The 20,070-nt window shown below is 42.0% G+C and overlaps 2 protein-coding genes across 3 annotated transcripts in view; one reads left to right on the top strand and one right to left on the bottom strand.

Moving 5' to 3' along the window:
• Window positions 1–565: 565 nt before the first annotated feature.
• The window catches only part of LOC125769785 (uncharacterized), a 64,670-nt gene continuing 45,165 nt past the window's right edge, over window positions 566–20,070 (bottom strand). Inside the window, exons 5-8 of the mRNA XM_049438643.1 lie at window positions 7,549–7,750; window positions 5,364–5,728; window positions 4,705–5,296; window positions 566–4,632 (exon numbers count right to left, since the gene is read on the bottom strand). Of these exons, the coding sequence (XP_049294600.1) occupies window positions 1,409–4,632; window positions 4,705–5,296; window positions 5,364–5,728; window positions 7,549–7,750 (4,383 nt within the window). The 3' untranslated portion in view covers window positions 566–1,408. The remainder of the gene's footprint in view (window positions 4,633–4,704; window positions 5,297–5,363; window positions 5,729–7,548; window positions 7,751–20,070) is intronic.
• On the top strand, window positions 6,249–7,974 carry LOC125769827 (uncharacterized). Of its 2 annotated transcripts, none has more exons than XM_049438713.1 (3): window positions 6,249–7,091; window positions 7,394–7,505; window positions 7,581–7,974. In XM_049438713.1, the coding sequence occupies exons 1-2, from the start codon at window positions 6,799–6,801 to the stop codon at window positions 7,503–7,505; spliced, it is 405 nt and encodes a 134-aa protein (XP_049294670.1). In that variant the 5' UTR covers window positions 6,249–6,798; the 3' UTR covers window positions 7,581–7,974. The 2 variants fall into 2 exon arrangements, with proteins under 2 accessions (XP_049294670.1, XP_049294669.1); XM_049438712.1 differs by having other exon boundaries at window positions 6,254–7,091; window positions 7,586–7,974.

Here is a 20,070-nt window from a genome sequence, read left to right as displayed (position 1 = left end):
TAATTTGTTTGCTTATTACTGTTTTGTTTTTTTTTTCTTCTTTATTTATCCCGTTTGGTACGCGGCTACGCTTAATTATAGGTTTCCGTCCCATTAGCCAAACGTGTCTGCATGCCGATTGGTATTGGTATTGGGCCATCTACCGAATCTGTTAACAATATCCGTTATCTATCTTGCATATCCATGTTAGCTTTCTGTTATTGTAACGCCACATACGCCGTACCGTGTTATTTGTTTTGTTCTGTTTCTCTCTCTTATGGTTTTTCTACACACCGAACGATCGTAGTGCCCGCTCTACAGGCTCTGTTATGTTGTGACGTACTTTAAATGGAAACAAAGAGGAGAAGGTTGGTGGCATGGAGCAGAGAAAGATTACTAATTTGAATAGTTTTATGGCTTTTGTGTTTCGTGGTATTATGCTCCATTCGTACAATATGACAAACGGAACGGAACTCTAAACTATCCATAGTACGAATTCGGTCTGGCATACGACTCCATTTCTCAATTCTTTTCTGCCTTGAAGGGAGATACAGAGTTTTAAAGCAAATGGCGCACACACGGTTCATACTGTTACTACCATATATATTCACGAGCAAAAACATACGTTTGTTTCCTGTTCTCCTATCGTTACGATGGTGAGTGTTTTTTTTTTTCGTTTGCCGAGTACAGATCCATTTCCTTCTTCTTTGTTTATACTATTTAATTGGCGACCCTAGCAGCAGAGCTTGCCAACTCGCGTGAGCAAGCCCAGCTCCAAATCCCCCTTTTCTCTAGAACCTTACGCGACAATTATTTCGTAAATTTATAAGATTTCACTACTACATTACGCGCATATTAGGTAATAATTCTTCACTACTAGTTTGATTTGTTACAATCTTTACAAAACGCCATTCTCAATTTCTTCACGATAGAAAGCAAAAGGAATGAGGGAATTTCTTATCGTATCTTCGTGTATTGCAGGTATCTTACAACACAATAGTTCATCCTAGGTTTGCTTCTGTTCTAGAAGACGAAATAAAAAAGAAAACTAAACAAACATTTTACACACTAAATTTTATCTAAATAACAAATAACTCAAACGAAACACCGTGACCTAGTCTTTCATTTCGTGGGTGGCAAACTTAAAAAAGAAACGGAAAAGAAAAACAAAATCAATAGATCAAACCTCTCATGCAAATGATGGAGAAATCTACACAAAGAACCCATTAACACATATCAAAACAATCATCACACCGGATTCGTTTCACACTCCCGGGAACACGTCCAAGTCATCGTCTAAGGAACACAAAATGGTCAGAACAGAATATGGGGTGGGGGGCGCGAGTGATTATTCTCTCTACAGTTCACCGGCATGAATCGCGGGACTCCCACGATCACTACTGCTCGACGTGGAGGACGCCCTTGCCGACTAGCTCTTGGTGATTGGAATGCCCTGCGGGAGATTTTTGTACAACTGCAGCAACTGTTCCGGTGGCAGACTTTGCAGGTATAGACCCGGATTCGCGTACAGTGGCAGATAGATTGGGTCGAACGGTGGCGGGAATCCAGCACCAGCACCTGGTGGAAGTCCGGACAATACACCTCCCGAGGGTGGTGGAACGACCGGAATGCGTGGTACTGATACGGGCGAAGGTGGCATTGCGAGTGGTGGTGTACCCGGCAAAGGTGAACCTGCCCCAACAGTCGAAACGGGTGACGAGGGAGAGTTTTGGCTCGGCGAAGGTTGTTGTTTCTGGGAATACTGCTGGAACATTTGCAACTTCTGCTGCTCTTCGGATGCCTTCTGCTGGAAGAACTTTTGCTGCTGCTGTAGCTGCACCTGCTGCAGTAGTTTAATCTGTTGACTGAGCGGATGGTTCGCGGACGTAGGTGAATCAGCCTGCGGTGGATGATGCTGCGGTGATGGAGAGTTGGATTGCAACATCCCTGGTGGAATTATTCCCAAATTGCCCGGTGGCATTGGGAACGGTGGCATGGAGGGTACATTTGCTGGAGGAACACCACCAACACCGGCCGGCGAAACGTTGGGCGAGGGTGCGCTCGGGACGGAATTGGCCGCTGCTGCAGCAGCTGCTGCGGCCGCCGCCGCTTGTGAGTTGGATCTTCTCCGTTGCGTCTTCTTTGCCGCAGGTGGTGCTAGTGGTGACTGATCGGCAAGCGTGCCAAGCAGTTGCGTTAAGCCAGGTATAGAGGACTTTGAGATACCGGATGATGACAGTATGCTGGCCATCAGCACCGGGTTCACCTTTTGCAGGTTGGCAAGCGTTTCGAGCAGATTGTTTGGAGATGCTCCAGCAGCGCCCATCAATCCTAGCTGACTGGCTGATGGTGGTGGAGGTGGCGGAATGATAGTTCCGTTCGTCGAGCTGGATGAAGAGGACGACGAAGACGATGGACCGATAGTTACCTTCGGGCTGGGTTCCTTCATTGGTGCGGTAATACCACCGTCTCTTAATGGCACAATTTCATACGCTTTCGATTTCTTGTGTCCCATCGCACTAGAGGACGCGGATGATGCGGCTGCTGTCTGCTGACTTGGCACCGGAACGGGAATATTCAACGGAGTCATCATTGGCGGTGGAAGACCGGGAACACCACCGGAGGTGTTGTGATTGTTAGACGGCCCCGGAACCAACGTAATCTGCAGGCTCGGTGCCGTCCGGGACGCAGGTCCAGTGCGTGCATTCGCACGCACATTACCACCGGCAGAGAAATCCATACCGGGCAGCGAGGGTTGGTTTTTGCTGGAGAGGTTTGCAATGCTATCTACACCCATCATACCCATACCCATGCGGCCAGTCAAATCGAGTAGATCCGGTGCAGGCGCGGGTGCCCGCGGTGGTACCAACTCCTTCGGGTCGCCGAATATCTTGCCGGTGCGTGTGTACATACAGTGCGTCTGGAATTCGAGCGGTGTCGGAATGCATTTGCGTGGCTGATCGTTGCGCTTCGATACGTCCGACCGTGGTGGAGTCGTGTTCAGTTCGGCCGTGATATTGATACGCATCGGATTGGGCGGTCCCGTACTTTTGCCGAGACTCGAGAAGATACTGGCACCGTTTGAGATCGGTGTTACCTCGAGACCACCCTCGCGCAAGATGTCCAACTTGCGCTTCTTCATTGGTGGTAGCAGCGAGGGTATAGGACGCATCGCCTGACCTGCCTGTTTACGGTTGGCGGACGATCCGGGATTCGATCCAGGTGGTGAACTATCGTTTTCGTTATCACTATCAACCAGATCGATCACTTCGGTTGCTGCCGGTGTCTGCTGTTGCTGTTGCTTTCCAGCGTGTTCCAGATCCATCGAAGAGCGTCCTCCAGTGTGCGAACCACCTCCACCACCGCCACCAACAGCACCATGTCCGAGGAACGCTCCTGCCATCATCATGTTGGCCGGGATCGGTGTGATTGTGGTTAGACTCTGCCCACCGAACAAACTCGCCGAGCCAACTCCACCGCCAAGCAGTGGGATGTTCTCCTTCTGACTAGCACCCATAAACCCACCACCCTCCATAAGCATCCCACCGGAATTGCCCTTGCGATCGTTCTTCATTCGCACATGCCTAAGCGAGCTCGTCTTCGAAGGTGTCGTCGGCACGCATGCACTGGACGTAATGGATAGCGTTCCACTCGTTGGACACACCGAAACTTCCTTTATCGTTAGATCCGGATCCGTGCCCTGTCGGTTAAGCGGGAATAGACTCAGTGATGATGCACCCTCGGACGGTGATCCCGCACCGGAAGCGATTGTGGTCGAGCTTGACTTCGGTGTCGTTGCAGCCGGTTCAATATTCAGCTCTTGACCCGATTTGTCTTGTTTGAAGCTATACTTGAACTGTCCCGCAGATTCATTTGGACTTCCCGAGCCTGTTCCCGCCAAACTACCAGGTCCATTCTTATCATTCGACTGTACCGTGATCTGTTGGATCTGGATCTGATTGGTGATCTGTATCTGGTTCGTAATGTGCTGCGGACTCTGTCCACTCAACGAACCGTGCTGGTGATGATGATTGCTATTTGGCTGACTGGTGTGATGATGGTGGTTGGCATTATGCGGATGAATCGTTGTCTGATGTACCGTGATCGTTGTGTGCGGTTGCTTGATCTGTATCTGGGACGACTTTTGATCCTTTTCATCGAGATTTGGTCGAACGATCACCGTCAGCGGAACAGATACTGGTGACATTCCGAGGTGAACACCACCATTCGGGCTACCTCCACCATTGCTGTCCTCTTTAAGCCCACACTTCCCGTACAGTTCATCTTTCTCCACCACCTCACGCTTTACCGAATAATCCAACCCCGCGTTGCCGTTGTTTTCTATCAGCGCCAGCGATTTACTGTCCGGATCACGCTTCTCCAGTTTAACGTCGCGCAACAATCGAAGCTTCGTGTCCAACTCGTCATCACCCAACAGCAGTAAGGTTTCCCGTTTCACATCCGAATCTTGATCACCGACCAACTCGCGCAGATGCTTCTCGAACGGTAGCACAATCTTCTCGTACTTCCGCCGGCTAAGCACTCCATTCTCCGCACCCGTACCTTGCAGCAGCTGGTTCCACACCTCCTTATCACTAACCGCACTGTAGCCACCGATCTTTTGCACCTTCGCATACACCGCGTACAAACTCACTGTTAGAGAAGAAAGAGATCAAGCTTAGTACAAGAGCTGTATGTGTGTATGAAGAGACATTTTTAACTTACCACCCTTTAGTGAAGCAGCTTGACTATCCGCATATTGGAGTGCCCGTGGATCAAGGAATTCTTGCAACCGCTGCAGAAACTCACGCTCGGAAGCACCCATCCTTTCGTTCACCCGGAACAGATTATCATCCTCTTCTTCCTCATCTTCCTCGTAGTCCATCTCTTCCTCGTCTTCGTCCGCCTCATCTTCCCGATCGCGATCTTTTGATGCGCCGCGCGCCGACGACGACCCACCATCCTCACCATCTTCATCCACATCGTCCTCATCCTCTTCCGATTCACCACCACCTCCAGCAGCTGCCAGCGATGAGTTGGAGGACGAGGAGGATGATTTCTTGCCACCAGCTGCACGACCTGCTTTCCGTGCCGCTTTCGTGGCCGACTTTGACTTCTTGGATGTTTTCGTCTTGGAGGTGGATTTGGACCGATTGCGCTGGGACAGGTGGTTCCCGGTGCTCGGTTTGACTGTACCGGCGGAGGCAGATATCACTACACTGATCGGTTCCTGCTTCGTTTGGGACGATCCACGCGATGGCCGAGGATTGTAGCGTGGGGTAGGATGGAGATCGATAACCTTCTTGCTGGGAGATACCTAAAAACAAAAGAAATATTGATAAGTGATACATGTTCCAACTATTCCCAGCGGTAATCTACCGTACCTTGCTGTAGGAATAATCCGAAACGTCCGATTCGTTGGACTCACTCTCATCCGAGCAGCCTTCCTTCTTCGTGTACTGCGACGAATCGGACAGTGTTTTCTTTCGCTTGCCGCGTGGTCGTCCCTTTAGCTTTGGCGCCAAATGATTGCACAGCAGCTCGTGTGTCTCCAGCTCCGGATAGTCGAACGTTTCTTTGCAAAACATTATCCGCATGTTAGGGACCGGTGCAACGAATCCACCAAGCGTTTCCACCAGCGCATTCTGTACCCACGCATGCTGGACACCTTCCAAACGTTTCAGCAATGCCCGGTAACGGCAGTACCTTGAAAAGCTTAGCACTGCCACCTTCGAGACAATGTTTTCACCTGTCGGATTGAGGAAAAAGCAGAAAGATAAAAACCAGATCAAGGTTAGCAATCGTCTAAAGGTTGATCTTTCGCGCTCTAAATGTTTGTACCGCACAGCACGGGTTGTGTGTCGATAAATTTGTCAGATCTTTTTCATCACTATCTGCAAACCCATTTCCAGATCCGTCACCCCATCCGAACCGTTACCTTCATTTTGCCAACAGTAGCCATCATCCCCCCCATTCATGATCAACAACACACCACTTCGCACCCAGCAATAAAGTAAAATAAACACACCCTTCACGTCTACTACTTCTACACGCCGGATGCTTTCCCCGTTCTACGCAAAAAAAAAAAACATTTGCCGGTATGTTTTTTTCGCTGATCAAGCATTAGGCCCACACCACGCACACACAAGCACGCCTCGTAGTTTTACTTGGAGATCCATTCCACAGATTCGTATCAAGGCAGTTATTGCCCACGACTTCTCTTACGGTCGGTCTCTTACGGACGCAAAGATGACGGTGTAATCAAATCATATTCGATTATTTGTGAGAGCTGTGGAAGCACTTCAGGAAAGACATTCCGTACAGCCGCGAATTCGTCCAAACACTGTACGTGTGTCTCGGTTTTCTTCACCAACATAGTTACAGTGTGCGTACAAGAGTCGTCGTAATAAGCAACTGCTATCGGTGTGAGATAGAGTGTAGACAGTAAATTCTAGCTTCGAGTGCTTGTTGCCTTTTTTGTTTTGCTTGCCCGAACAACATACAACTAGTGGCCTTCCACCACCAAGCAACCAATACACACCCCAAAAAAGTGGTGCAAAACATTACGTAGCATCGACTCCGGTACGTTTGCAGAAACGCAACGACCACAGCTACAGAGCGCGCGTGTGGCGAGGAATTCGAGCACGTTGGCGTTGGCGTTTTCGGCAAACGCACACACGTCCCGCATCGCATATGTAAGGTCGTCTCGCGCATAACTCTGGATACTGGCAAAACCGTCGCCAGTAAGTGTGTACGCGTCCAATAAACAGGACGCAAGACTATTCTGTGTCTTCTCGCTCCACGCCCTTCTGAAGGAAGATGACCTCCTTACGGGGACTTCTTGTCCTAGTGGGGCTCTCGATCATCATCCTGATTGGCGAGTATCACCCGGATAACAGTGCTGGAGTTGACGCTAGTATGATCTACACGGGCATTAAGCTACCATTTCCACGGCATCGCACGTTCTACAAATCGGTCGGCGAACATAAGATCGGCCCCAATCTGTACGAGGTTAGCACGATCATCCAGGAGGACATACTGTTGCGCAAACGGTGCGAATGCATGCCCCGGTACCGGTGTCGAGTGCCGCGCAACATCTTCTATCTATCGAAGTGAGTGTGATCAACGAAAAAAAAATCCCAAACAGGAACGCTTCTTGTCCTGAATTTGCCAAATGAAATCATCCATGAAGCAGAGCGTGCTACACGTATTTATAGCCATTGGATCGTCGCACGACGCACAACAAAATACACGCCGGCAGTGAAATTCTTTCGTGATGCACACATTTTGGTGCTCCTATCTTTCCCGTACACAAACGATCGTCTAATTGATTTGTGCTCCATTTACTTCCTTCTTCTTCAACTTCTCGTTTGATGTGTTTACTCTTTCTTTTCTGTTTGGCTGTTTGTTGTAGCCGCGATTGCCATCACCGGGAAAAAGTGTGCTGCGAGCTGCTGGAGAATGCGTTCGAGTCGTTCAACGATACCGCGATCGAGAGAGATTTCATGAGCGATAACGAGATCTAGGCACGTTCCGAATAGTGACTAGATAATGATCCATCCAACTAACCTGAATGTTTCTCCTTGTCCACATCGCCAAAGTCTAGCGAGGAGTTCTTGCTGAGATGTCGCGTCATCCCGAGGCAATCCTTGGCACTGTGCTCATCGTACAACGTGAGCAAACCCCAGCTCCATTCCTGCTCGGTATCGATCCAGTTGAGGAGGTCTTCTGCCCGCAGTATCACCTTGTCCGAGATTGCTAGTACCTCGTCCTGGAGGAGGGTAGAAAATAGAAGTAAAGAAAACAATTCATTAGTAACATCCATTTACATTAACAATAACAATAGATTTAGACATTGTGAAACAAAAGATGAAACTTGCATTTACTACACGCGACTTACATTTTCTTAAAGCAATTTTAAAATCTGTGTAAAACAAAAATTGTAATAAGAGTTCAATGTTATTTTTAAACCTAATAAATGTATCCTAAAAACTATTTCCGATATTGTGTTTTATTTTCAACATCTCATGTATGAATTGTATTAAAAATATTAAAAAACATTAATAAATGTCTAATTAACAACAAAAGTTAATTTAGGAATTATGAAAATCAAAACACACGTGTCTGTTGCTCAATTTTCTTTTATATTTCAAAATCAACCAAACGCAATAGTGCGCGCCCTCTAGTGGCGAATAGTGGAACACCTTGGTGTGTCTCCCAAGACACATGTGTTTCGCTACTGAGCGCAGTGAGCTACAACACATTGGGCTACACACGATTCCAAAGGGGAAAATCATAAGTTAATAAAATATGTTTTATGGATTTCCTGATGAACTATATTTTTAAGTATATATTTAAAATATTGTTCTTGTATTTTAACACTGCTATTATATACCAGTTGAAAATTTATATAAGATAAAAGACAAATATTCCCTAAATTGAATTTGAAAATGTGTTTAACGAATATTTTAGTCGAAATTGAAATATAATTTAATTGCATTAGTTGTTTTATGGAGGAAAAATAAACCATCGAACAAAAGAAAAACAAAACAGATCTCCAAACATTATTCCACTTCAAATGACCAATCAAAAACTTAATCGAGAGAAATAAAACTCCACAGAAAGAGTGCCCGGAGCAGCACCCAGCAATTGATCGAAACGTGTCCGATTTGCATCGTTTCGGTATATGGACTAACACCTCTATATGTGCGGGCACATTCTGTTCGCACACGCCGTTCAAGTGTGTTAAATAAAAATAAATTCATCTAATTATAGACGTTAGTGCACACTACTGATGCTCTTTCACTCCCGCCCCAACCCGAAAACCGAACGCGCAATCAATGCAAAACACTAAATATCACTCACTTCAAGACCGGTAACATATTTTGCTGTATTTTTGTAAACACGCACATGGCGGCAAGGATGGGTTTGCGAAAAAAGGACACAATTAACGCAACAACACGCACACATTCGATGGGGAAAGAATATAAAAGAAAAAAATTGTCTTTTTTTAGCTGGAATTTAATATAATTTTATTCGTTTTTATTAAATTTATCTATCAATCCAGATCCAATTTACAGATGAAAGTAGTACTTTGATAAATTAAATTAATTTCCTATTTGATTATCTTCATTCGTGTCCTTCAAAAGTGTTTCACTCCAGTGCTAAAAGTAAATAAAAGATGACACAAACTGCGAAAATCCGCATCAATTAGCATACACACACACATACAAAATAAGGTACCCTTTTCCCTTCGTTCGAGTTCACTGACTCCTTCTGTAACCGAACGGATGAGCAAGTTCGACGTGCGCACGCAATATTTCTCCCCCCGGCCAATGGCTGTCAATGGGTCTGGTATGGAGGCATGGGATCGCGGATGGGGTCGGTTCGGTCGTTGCGGTGTGTTAAAAAGTTAGACAAACACACAACAATCGAAGAGAGGCCCCCCAAAAAGCCAGTTGATTTTGACACACTTTTTTCCAAAACAAAATACATTCAAAGAGCGAACAGAAGAAACCGCACCCCCGGAACGAAAAGTTCGGGGAGGTTATGGAAAAAGGGTGCAGCGGAATCGTATAATAAAAACGGCTGAGAACGTGTAGGTGGCGGCAAGTTGGCGAACGAAATGCTAAAAATGTAGAAGAAAGAACACAAAAAAGGAGTAAACCACACTCTTTCGCACAATGGATCAACAATTTTGGGGCCCCGGAAAACTTCTCAATCGACATATCGACGTTCGTGGGAGGGAAAACAAAAACTGCAAACATGATTGCTTTAAAAGGTAAGTAGAAATATAAAGTTTAAAAATGTTATTTGAAAATAAAAAAGAGAAGTAAAATGGACCGTAAGTAATTATAAAAACGAGTAAGAATACAGAAGATGTGTATAAGTAAATAGGGAACAAAAGAAAAACATAAACAATTCAGTAAGTCAACAATATGAACACATTTGTGTGATAATTAAGCACAAAGAAGAATGGGTATAAAACAAGATAAAACGTCGCTTTATAAAAAAAAATCAAACAACTTATTTAAGAATAAATAGTACATTTCCGGCATTTATTATTTTATGTATTATTTATCTCCTATGTGCAAAATGATTGCTAACTCTCAGATATTTATTATTTCGTCCATTCTTCCTTTTCCCCCTATTCATATGTATGCCAACTTTGATCTCATTAAAATCTTTTATTCGCTTTTTTCTTGTTTTTTCCGAAATTCAATAACTCTCTACCAGGGCATATTCGCAAAAGCATCGCCATCATCCTCCTTCCGAAAGAAAGAAAAAAAGCACCATAAACCAAACCCCGAAAAGCGATAAAATTCTTCGACGGTCCTTAATCTACTTCGAGAGGGTGATGGTGTGTTTGTGTGTGGGTGGGAGGAAGAGGGTAGTGGGAAACCCTCCCGAGTGGGGGAGATGAAACAAGGAAGGAAGCCGTTACAATCACTCGAACGTCTCGATTTCACGAACTATTCACCTTCCGCTTCTACGGAACTCTACTAAAACCCTCGACATTTTCTCGTACGGTCTCCACAAAACACTACAGCAAAGTTCCGACTCTTCTTTCAGATGTTTTGCACTGCATTTTATTCCATATGCGAAATAGACACTAGTCAGCTCGAAAGGGTAGAGGGATGGACAAGCGCTGGGAGACAACAGCAAAAAAAATGGCCTGGAACAACGAAACGTCTCCATATATGCGAAGGAAAAATGATGAAAAAGTTGCGGCGGCATGGTTTTTTGGCCATTTCAGTGAACATGCAAACTCAAGAATGAGAGTTGGAATATACTGAAAATAGAACAAACTGGCCGGTGAGGAAAAAGAACAGAAAAAACAAGGGAGAAAGGTTTTCAGTTGGAAAGCATGATCACAACCCGCTATGGACAAAAACGGAGATTTTCCCTGTTACTTTAGTTGGGCAAAAAGGCTTTCCCACTTGAAGAGGTGAAAAATCGAGCCATTCGCAAACCAGAAAACCGATCGATATTTGAATCCAATGATGGGGACACATATATTGTGTATCACGCACGGTTAAGTGTTGTAAGTGATTGTGCTTTATCACGAAAGAGGACATTTTGTTGGGATACACTTCATGAATGTAGCTGTACTTTGGAAAGCAACTTACGAATATTTCAACGTCTCTTATCAAACATGTGAAAGGTAAATAATAAACTCGACCCGAACGGCTGGGGCTTCCACTTTATAGTAATTTATTGCATGACGTTAACTAATCAACCCCTTATCAATGCCTTATCAGTGTGCACGTGATTCAAGATTAGGCCGCATCGGGTTTTTGTCTCGAAATATGCTTTTTTAAGGGGTTCCCAAAGAGGATAATAAGACCAAAATAAATCATAAAACTGATAAGCAATTACTGCATCTAATTATGTTCATAGTAAATAAAACAAAAAATCATCTATCTCCCTACTCGTAGTAAACAAAACGCATATTACAAATATCAAGATAGGAGATAAAAGAGGAAAATTCGCAAATCATCAACGTGGTAAAGCGGGAGAAGAACCCGCACCAGCATCGGCAAACACATTACGGGTCACCCCAGAAAGATGGGGTGTTGCGTGGTGGATTCGGCACAGAATGTCTGATCTGTGGAACCGGTTATCGACCTCCGAAAGCACCACCACAGCATGCCCGTACATTGCGAGTCATTCCATTTCACCGAGTATTTCTTTTTTTTTAGGACGACATCTGTTATGAGAGACAAGGGATGAAGCAGAGGGGATGAGATGGGATATAGCAAGAGACAAAAAAGGAAATTTTTGTCCATCGAAATGCAACAACGGCAAAGAGTGCACATCTGCGTCGACGAGACGAGCATAATAAAGTGAGGCAAAAAAATATATATGTACATGCAAAATATCCTTCAAGAGAAATCACTCTTATATTTTTTTACGTTGCTTAAAATTGTGAGAAGTTGTTTTTCTATTTTAAAAAGCAGGTATTTTGTTTATTTTTTTTTAAATTGAGAGAAACAAAATTAGGGAAAAGTTTGGAAAAACTAAAGCATCTATAAGGTGTTCCATTTAATATTTATATTAATATTTACACAAACGAATAAAATCGATTTTTTGACTCTTACTAACATAAATATATACAGCAAGATTAAGCCGATGTCAATTTTGAAAATTCGTTCAAGAGGAAACACTGTGAGTGTTTTTTTTTGTTTATAAAAGTGAGATGTTGTTTTTCTATTTTACAAAACAGGTATTCTACAAAGACCATAATTTTTCAAGAAATAATCAGAATATGTTTTAAAAAGAATATTTAAGACAAAAGATTAAATGAAATTTTGTTTATTGTTTGTAAGTTTTTGAGAGACTTTGGGACAAGTTAGTCTCTTTCTTCTCTCAGGAAAATGGAGGAGCTGAAGAAAGGAAGATTAGGAAAAGCAAGAGTTTGGGAAATGGAATTTTGTGATTCGTACAAACACAAATATAGACAACTATTTTGATAGTTCTATCAAATTATTGATTTTAATTTCAATCGAAATCTAGTTTAGATGTCAAAATTTTTGACAGACAAATTTAGATGTTAAAACGGTTTGTCTTTTTCCCAACATTAAGCTCAAATTAATTTTGAGTTTTTCATACTGTACAAAACCATTTGAAACGTAATACTGAAAAAAAACTTCTACTACTACAAAAGTCTGAGAAAATTATTCAGAAAAAAAAATAATTCTACTACCTTAAGTCACTACCTTTCAACTATTAAAACCCGACATACATACGAGAACGACACAAATTATGTGACGGGACACAAAGAAACCGGGCTACCGTTGAGTATTTCACCAACGCGCGCGTTGCATCCGCGTATCAATTGCAAAACTGGGCGTGTGTGTTTTATTTTTACACCGATTCGGCACGTTGGTGTGGCGGTTTGTGGTTCCTGTTCGCGTTCCACCCTGCAACCACCCACTCCCATTGATCGGGAAAGGGAAGAAAGTGCAGCGCAGTACTAGGTAAGGGAGGGACAGATAAATACCACTAAAACAAAAAAAAGCAAAAGCTATGCATATAAAATCTCACGCGCATAAGTCAATCGTGAAAATCGTGTGCTGCTGTGTGTACGCAAGCAACGAACGCTTGATGCAGAGAGACATCGCACCAAAACAAACGGTGCACTATATTTACCAGCGTGGAAGAGAGATGGGCCAAGGGTGGAGTAGTAATCATATTTGCAATCATCACCCCAAACCGGCAATAGCTCCAGAAGCTCGTCACGGTAGAGGGATAATGGGGCAGAGAATGCAAAGAGTGCGAGATAATGATCAAATCATTCATCAAACATCCGTTTGCTATTTTCACTGTCAGAGGGCGTTGTTGTTGTTTTTTACCTTCTTCTGCTTTTGTTACTGTGTAAACCTTCTGCTTATCTGAGTGTTTAACATCGGCTCGGCTTATTTTGAGGTCGTATTTTTAAGTAGCATTAATTGGGTATGAAATAAATATGGACAGTGTAGTTAAAGAAACTCGTTACGGTCGTAAATATAAAAGGTGGTTCCACAAATTAGGATACATATGATGAAAATAAAGAGTTTCATCGTTTGTTGTTTTTATTTCCAAATTATTGATTACATTTTAAGCAATTTCCAAGGGAAATTTTACGCATAATAAATGCGTAAAATCATGATTCTTTGTGGATTCATGAGTCTTTGAGGATTCATGAATCTTTGGGGAGTTGAGTTCAGATTTAAATAACTCTTTGTTGATTCAAGCAAAACTAACTCATCCAACTGGTTTAAAAAGTATCCATGACTGAAAAACGCTCAAATTTCTTAATACTAATGCCTGGTCGTTCCAACCAAGACAAAAAAAAACGCTCAAACCTAAAAATTCTTACTATAGAGTAAATAGTAAAAGCGAAAAAAAAATCGTTGCTGTGAAAATGACTTGTCCGGTAGTGCTAGTGTTAATGAGCTACAAACAAAACATGGTAACGTACATAAGCGAAAAAAATTTAAAAAAAAAAACAATTAAAAACAAACCAACTGTAAAATTATACAAAACAATCTTGACATTTGTGTCTTTATTATCATTTTCTCTCTAATCGACAGTTGGGTAAATAACGATCCTCCACTTACGTGTCATCGGAAATATCAAACATCAATCAAAATGTCATTGCCGTTTGCTGTTTAACGGATACTAACCGTAATGTTACAACAACACAAGAGGGGGCAAAGGTTGAATAAATTTAAAGTAGAAAAAAAAACATAAGCTTTCTGTCCCTCCCTCCATAAGGTACGAAGAATGGAATGAATGTGGGAAATAATTATTTGCTTCACGTGAGAGTGAGCTATTTTCAGCTGGTGCAAAAAGTGTCAGTAGTCTCAGTTTAGAATAAAAGAGAAAAAAACAGTCGTGATAGTGACTAGAAATATAGAAGAATTTTCACCAATTACAAATCAATCAAAAGAAAATAATATCTTTGCTCCGATTGCACATCAACACTGCACTCACGTTACGCGCCTTTCCGCTGACCTATTGGTAGAAGGAAAACTTCAAAAAAAAACATTGAACTAGACGTGATGTACGTGCTAAATAAAATTTGCCCAAACGGATGCGAGTATCGGCGCATCACACCATCATCGGAACAGCAGTCAAACGAAACAAAAAATAAATAAACTATCGACCATAGAGAAAAAGCGCAAAACGACTGTTGCGGCCGCTTCTGCTTGCTGCTCTGATTGCACCATACATACAATTAAAAAACCAGTTCCGATGGAAAGCGAAAAGAGTGAACCGTCGCGGGATGCCTTAATATACACACAGACGCACATATAGAGACGTGGACGCAGCAGCAGCAGCAACAAACAGCAGTTAGCAGAGTGAGAAAAAGTTTTTCTTTTCATTTTCTGGCTTCATCCAATGAGAGGATGAAGGCACGGAGGGATGAAGGGAGGGCTTAGGGGAGGGTGGAAAGGGCACGCGGTGGTAGAGCTGCTTGCGTCTTGGGTTTCAATGCGACCGACGAACAAGCGCGAACCCTCCGTAACAAGTGAAACCGTACAAAAGCAATACAAAGCAAAAAGGGAAGCACAGAATGCTGCGTAACACGCGTAACGGTAAGGAGTAACGCAACCTTTCTGCATCATCATCATGCACGATATGTAAGATAGTTTTTTTGTTTAAACAAATTTTGTTATTGCTTTATTTTATATATTAATTCTTTCATAACATTTTGAATTTTTCCCTTAAAAAAACTCCATCCAGCAGTGCCACGATATTAATACATTCCTTACAAAAGAATAGAAAGAACATTTGCGTCTTTTGCGCACCAGTACTTTAATCATAATTAATAATGCAAATAAATTGATGCAAACGTTCGATGTTCGATCGAGCACAGAAAAACGAGGGGGAAATTTATGCGCCTTGACCTATTTTAATATACATCGTTGTCGGACTTTTCTCTCACTGGAAACACGGGCACAACCATTGGCGAAACAAAAAACCAAACGGGTCACAAACAGACGACAACGTCTGTACACATTTAGTTTCTTTTTACGTCGTTTTTTTCTTATGTGCAAAAAAGGGAAAAGTAAGACCCTTTTATATTCTGCTACCCATTTTGAACGTAGCTTTTCGATAAGTATCTTTCATTCGTTATAGTTAATAGTTTTCAAAATTATTTTAACAAAATAAATTAACACAAGAAATAAATTAATTGAACTTTTTTATTCTTGTAAATTAATTAAAATAACTTTTAAATGAAACAAATTTCGTCGTGAACGTGATTAAAACTAATATTCAACATCGATAAGACGAGAACGTGTTACGGTATAGTGTCGCAGCCCTTAATGTAATACACCGAAGACTGTAGTTCAAATCTCATCTGGAATCATACCGCGTTGTAAGCAAAAATGCTTTTATTACCTTCCTGCTTTGTACAAATGCAATTATATTTAATCACTAATATGACACAAATAGAAAAAAATAGAACACCCTTCATTTTAATGTAAAATGAGTGTTTTTTGCTGGGTTTATGTTTGATTTATTATATTTTTTTCAAAACCTTATTTGTGGCTCGTTAACATGAAATAAACAAGCCAATGCGATAGTCGATTAAATTCCATTTTATTGTCGGTTATGCTTATTGATTTCTAACTATTTAACAATGCAAACGCTGACGGGGTTTCCATCGAAGCATAAAACTAAACAAGTATAAACGAAAAAAAGCATCAGTTACCAGTTGCAAACGCAGTTATTTCTATCTCTACCGTGAAGGGTAAAACTCATCACGCTTCGCAAAGAAAGAAACTCGCAGTCAAATGACATCAACAAGGATGGAGTGTAATGTTTTGTTTGCGTTGTTTCTTATTTTTTTGCGTAGCATTTCCTGTTTTCAATAATTTCCTCCCCATTCGGTGAATATTTGAAGTCTAGCAACAAGGAAACAATTTTAGATCTTCTCAAATATGTTTTCTTTTTCCTACTAAAAAAAGAAAAAAAAATAATTGAGTATTGGAATTTTTGTAACAATATGTAACAAGTGTAATATATACGCAAACAAATGCATTCATTATTTAAGAACATTTCTTACACACACTTTCTTCAAACACGATATGGTAATAAACGTTGATAAAAACCAGACACCGGACTGGAGTGTTCCAATTTTCACTGGTAGAAAAAAAAGTTGTAAAAATCACGTTCCAAAGAAATGGAAAAATTGTACTTCAAAAAAACACACACACAACATCTCTACTATCACAGGTTTAATGTCGTCTTAAGAAGGGCTCTGGTTTTTCTTTGTCTCTCCCTCTACTGGAATGCAACACAATTTAAAAAGCAAAGCGAGAAACAGACAAACAGATAGAAAAATTATTCCAACTCAAGCACCAAACGTACACCAAAAACCCGGGACGAGCGAAGAGGAAAGAACGCAATAAATTAGTTTTCTTGACCTCTCCCCCGTTCCTTTCCACTAACCACTCTCTACTGTCCCTGACCCCGTTTCCGCGCAACCCAAACGCCATAGCCCCGTGGAAGACAGAACACATATTTCGGAACAGTCGAACAAAAAGTTAGGCCGCGACGAAACGACGAGTGCCAATGCAACCCGGGGCCGGCAGCGGTGGCATCGTGTCCATGTCCACCCTTCCTGCTCTTGCTCGTGCTGCCAAGCGGCGGGTTTGGTTGCCGTGGCCTTCAACCACGGTAAAGAAAAAAGACCTACAGCCCCTGTTGTGGCATAGGAAATCAAACATAGACCCCCCCCCCCCCGCCGTTGGTGAGTGTCGCGAGGGCGAGAAAGAGCACACGTGCTGCAACGTGGGCATTGCATTTGTGCCTATCTTGTCTATCTTTGCTTTGTGGTTGCACCTCGCGCACATATCTCTACCTCCAATTTCATGTCGTGTCTATTAAATCTACGCCTCAGGATTTTTTTCTTTCGTTGTTCTCTAGTCTCATGTTTAGCTTCACATGCCCTCTCCTCTTCGTTACATGCCTCATGGGCTATATCGTTTTTTTTTTTTTCACTACCAAAGCGCACCCGCAAAAAATACCATTTCCGACACAAGAAAAAAATATATATACAAAAAATGTACAAGCTTTACTTTTTTATTATTCATCGATGCTTCTTCTACTCATTCTTTTCCACCTCATATATCGGTATGCAAGCGTATGGAACCGAACCGAAATGCTCCAACCGGAAAATGAAGGAAGCCCAACGGAGTGATTAGAAAAGCGAGATGGGCACCAACGAGCATTTCGCTTTTGCTAGTTCAAGGGAAGGGAAAAAAATGTTAAAATCAAACCAAAAACCAACCGGGGTTAAGAGATGAAGAGGGAGAGACCCCAAGCGGATGGACAGGGGAAAAGAAGGAAAATACTTTTTATTTTCTAGTCTCGCACAAGTCAGCGAAAACTTTACCGCTTATCGCTTCTTTTGGGCTAAAGGCACAACCATCGTTCACTGGACAATGGTTTGGATGGCAAAACTGGAACGCAAGAGCAACACGTACGAGAAATTATGTTTAGTGGCGTGGTTTATCATTTTGTTTGGACAGTGATAAACTGCTTGGAAGTGGAAAGGAATAATTACAAAAATATTTGGCACCAAACAAAAAAAGGTTTTGTTTCAGATAATATCTACCAAAGAAAAAAGATGTAGTCTTTCAGTTTCCAAAAACAAAAAGGGAAAGTTAGTAAATATGTCTTTCTAACAGTCTTCAATCGCATAGTGTAAACCAAAACCATGCAGATCACACTGATCGATCACTTAGCACCCCATAAACAATATACTTCTTCGTCGCTCTTGAACAACATTTGACAAGGGCAAGACCTTCGTGAGGTATTTCAATTATGAAAACTTTATCAACTTCCCGCTTTTTGTTGTGCTGACCTCATGCGATACAGCGACACTAGCTCCGAAACCATGGATCACCATACCGAATAAGGCAAACTGGCCGAACGGGCTATTTTTGTGGGCAACTTCATCAACGTACGCGCGAGAAAACAAGGGTAGATGATGAACGAAATCGCAACCTCATTAATCGCCAGCAGGTGAGAAATAGCCGCGGTCAGTTTTGAGTGCTTCAAGTGGGGGATTTTTTATTTTCCTTCTGTGGGACACGGAACAGGAGATTGTGTGTGAGTTTTTTTATGTTTTGTTTTGTTCATTTCTTGTTCTGCCTATTTAATGCTACGGAATGGATGCATGCATGTTGTTATGCGTGCGTGAAAGTGGGTTGCATTTTTTCACCGATACCTGCGATCTTATCGATCTCATCAATGAGCGCGCGTGCTGAGCTGATGATGATCTGCATCATCAAAGTGTGTATTCGCTCTCACTTTCACTCGCTGGCGCAATCGCTCTCACTTGCGGGAGATGAGAATAAATTAATGCCAGTGTTTGTCAACTCCACAAAATTGATTGATTTTTTTAACTTTTGCTTATAACAACGAATGGAATTATTTCAACCACAAAAAGAAACAATTTAAACGCATGTAGAAATAAATTATTTGTCGTAAAACTGTACCATCTTTTCCGAGGCGTTGAGGTACACTGCAACGTAACTTATCACGTGTGGGGAGATTGTATCGTTGCAGGTTTAATTGTATCTCGGCGTACGGTAAATTTCAACATTCAATGTTATTGGAAAGCAACGAACAAGTGAAAACGATATGTGTGTGCGCGTGTGCCTGTAAGGGAGACATACATTAAATGCAAGGTTAAAAAACATAACTGAACGCATTTATACCACATATCATGCAAGCAGCGCTGGTAACTTTGAGCGGACATAGGAAGGGCAAACTGATCCATTTTTCATCATTTCTCAGGGTGAGAAACATACGCTGTATGCCTCCATGGTCGAAGTTTGTATTTTATATAGCGTTTGCGTTTGTATGTTATATTTTTGCTTATGAGTCTGCTCAATCACGGATAAATAAAAACACAAAACAACAAATAATAGGTTTCATTGCAATGTAAAACGCAGCGAGTGGTGCGTGAGTGAATGAGAAAGCTTTTCTCTGTATTTATATTGACATAAATTAGTTTTTTTTCCAAAAGACCTACTTATATCATATTTGCCATATAAAAGACTCTACAACGAGGGTTCGAGGAGCACATGAGATCACCAATCGTGTCGGTGTAAAAAAATGTACACCAAGGCACAAATCCGTGACGATCCGTTGTAGTACAAAAGATCAAATTTGCTTTAAAATTGCTCATATTTCTATATAAATTTTTACTTTATATTTCTTAATCAGTTAATTTGTCACATATTTTTCAAATATACATCAAATTAGAATAATCGTATTATATAATTAGTATGCATCACTCTAACAAAATGAACAATTTTATTAAAGCATGCTTAACCAATGATCCGATAACGGATTGGAAGTGTGCCACTCCACAGTCCCATTCGCCTCAGCAAGAGATATCACATTCCTTCCATACCTTCTCTTCATCTCTTCATCCCCGTCTCTATTTTTTCCCCCATTGCAAACATGCACACACATACACACCGCCGTAGACTGTTTGGGCTCCCAACCCCCCGCCCGGTTAGCACTTGTATCAAAACGGTTCGCCATTCATCTGCCCACGATATGCCCCTTTACAAATAAAAC

The sequence above is a fragment of the Anopheles funestus genome, chromosome 3RL (assembly GCF_943734845.2).
Source record: "Anopheles funestus chromosome 3RL, idAnoFuneDA-416_04, whole genome shotgun sequence".
NCBI classification, from domain to species: Eukaryota; Metazoa; Arthropoda; class Insecta; order Diptera; family Culicidae; genus Anopheles; species Anopheles funestus.
Note: the sequence above shows the minus strand (reverse complement) of the source record. Positions and strands in the feature narration are given on the sequence as shown.

What these genes read in the sequence shown, in the direction of transcription:
- LOC125769827 (XM_049438713.1), top strand. Translation starts at nt 6,799, where the DNA reads ATGACCTCCTTACGGGGACTTCTTGTCCTAGTGGGGCTCTCGATCATC. An exon ending in AACATCTTCTATCTATCGAA is followed by an intron (nt 7,092 to 7,393) that starts GTGAGTGTGATC and finishes TGTTTGTTGTAG; the next exon opens with CCGCGATTGCCATCACCGGG.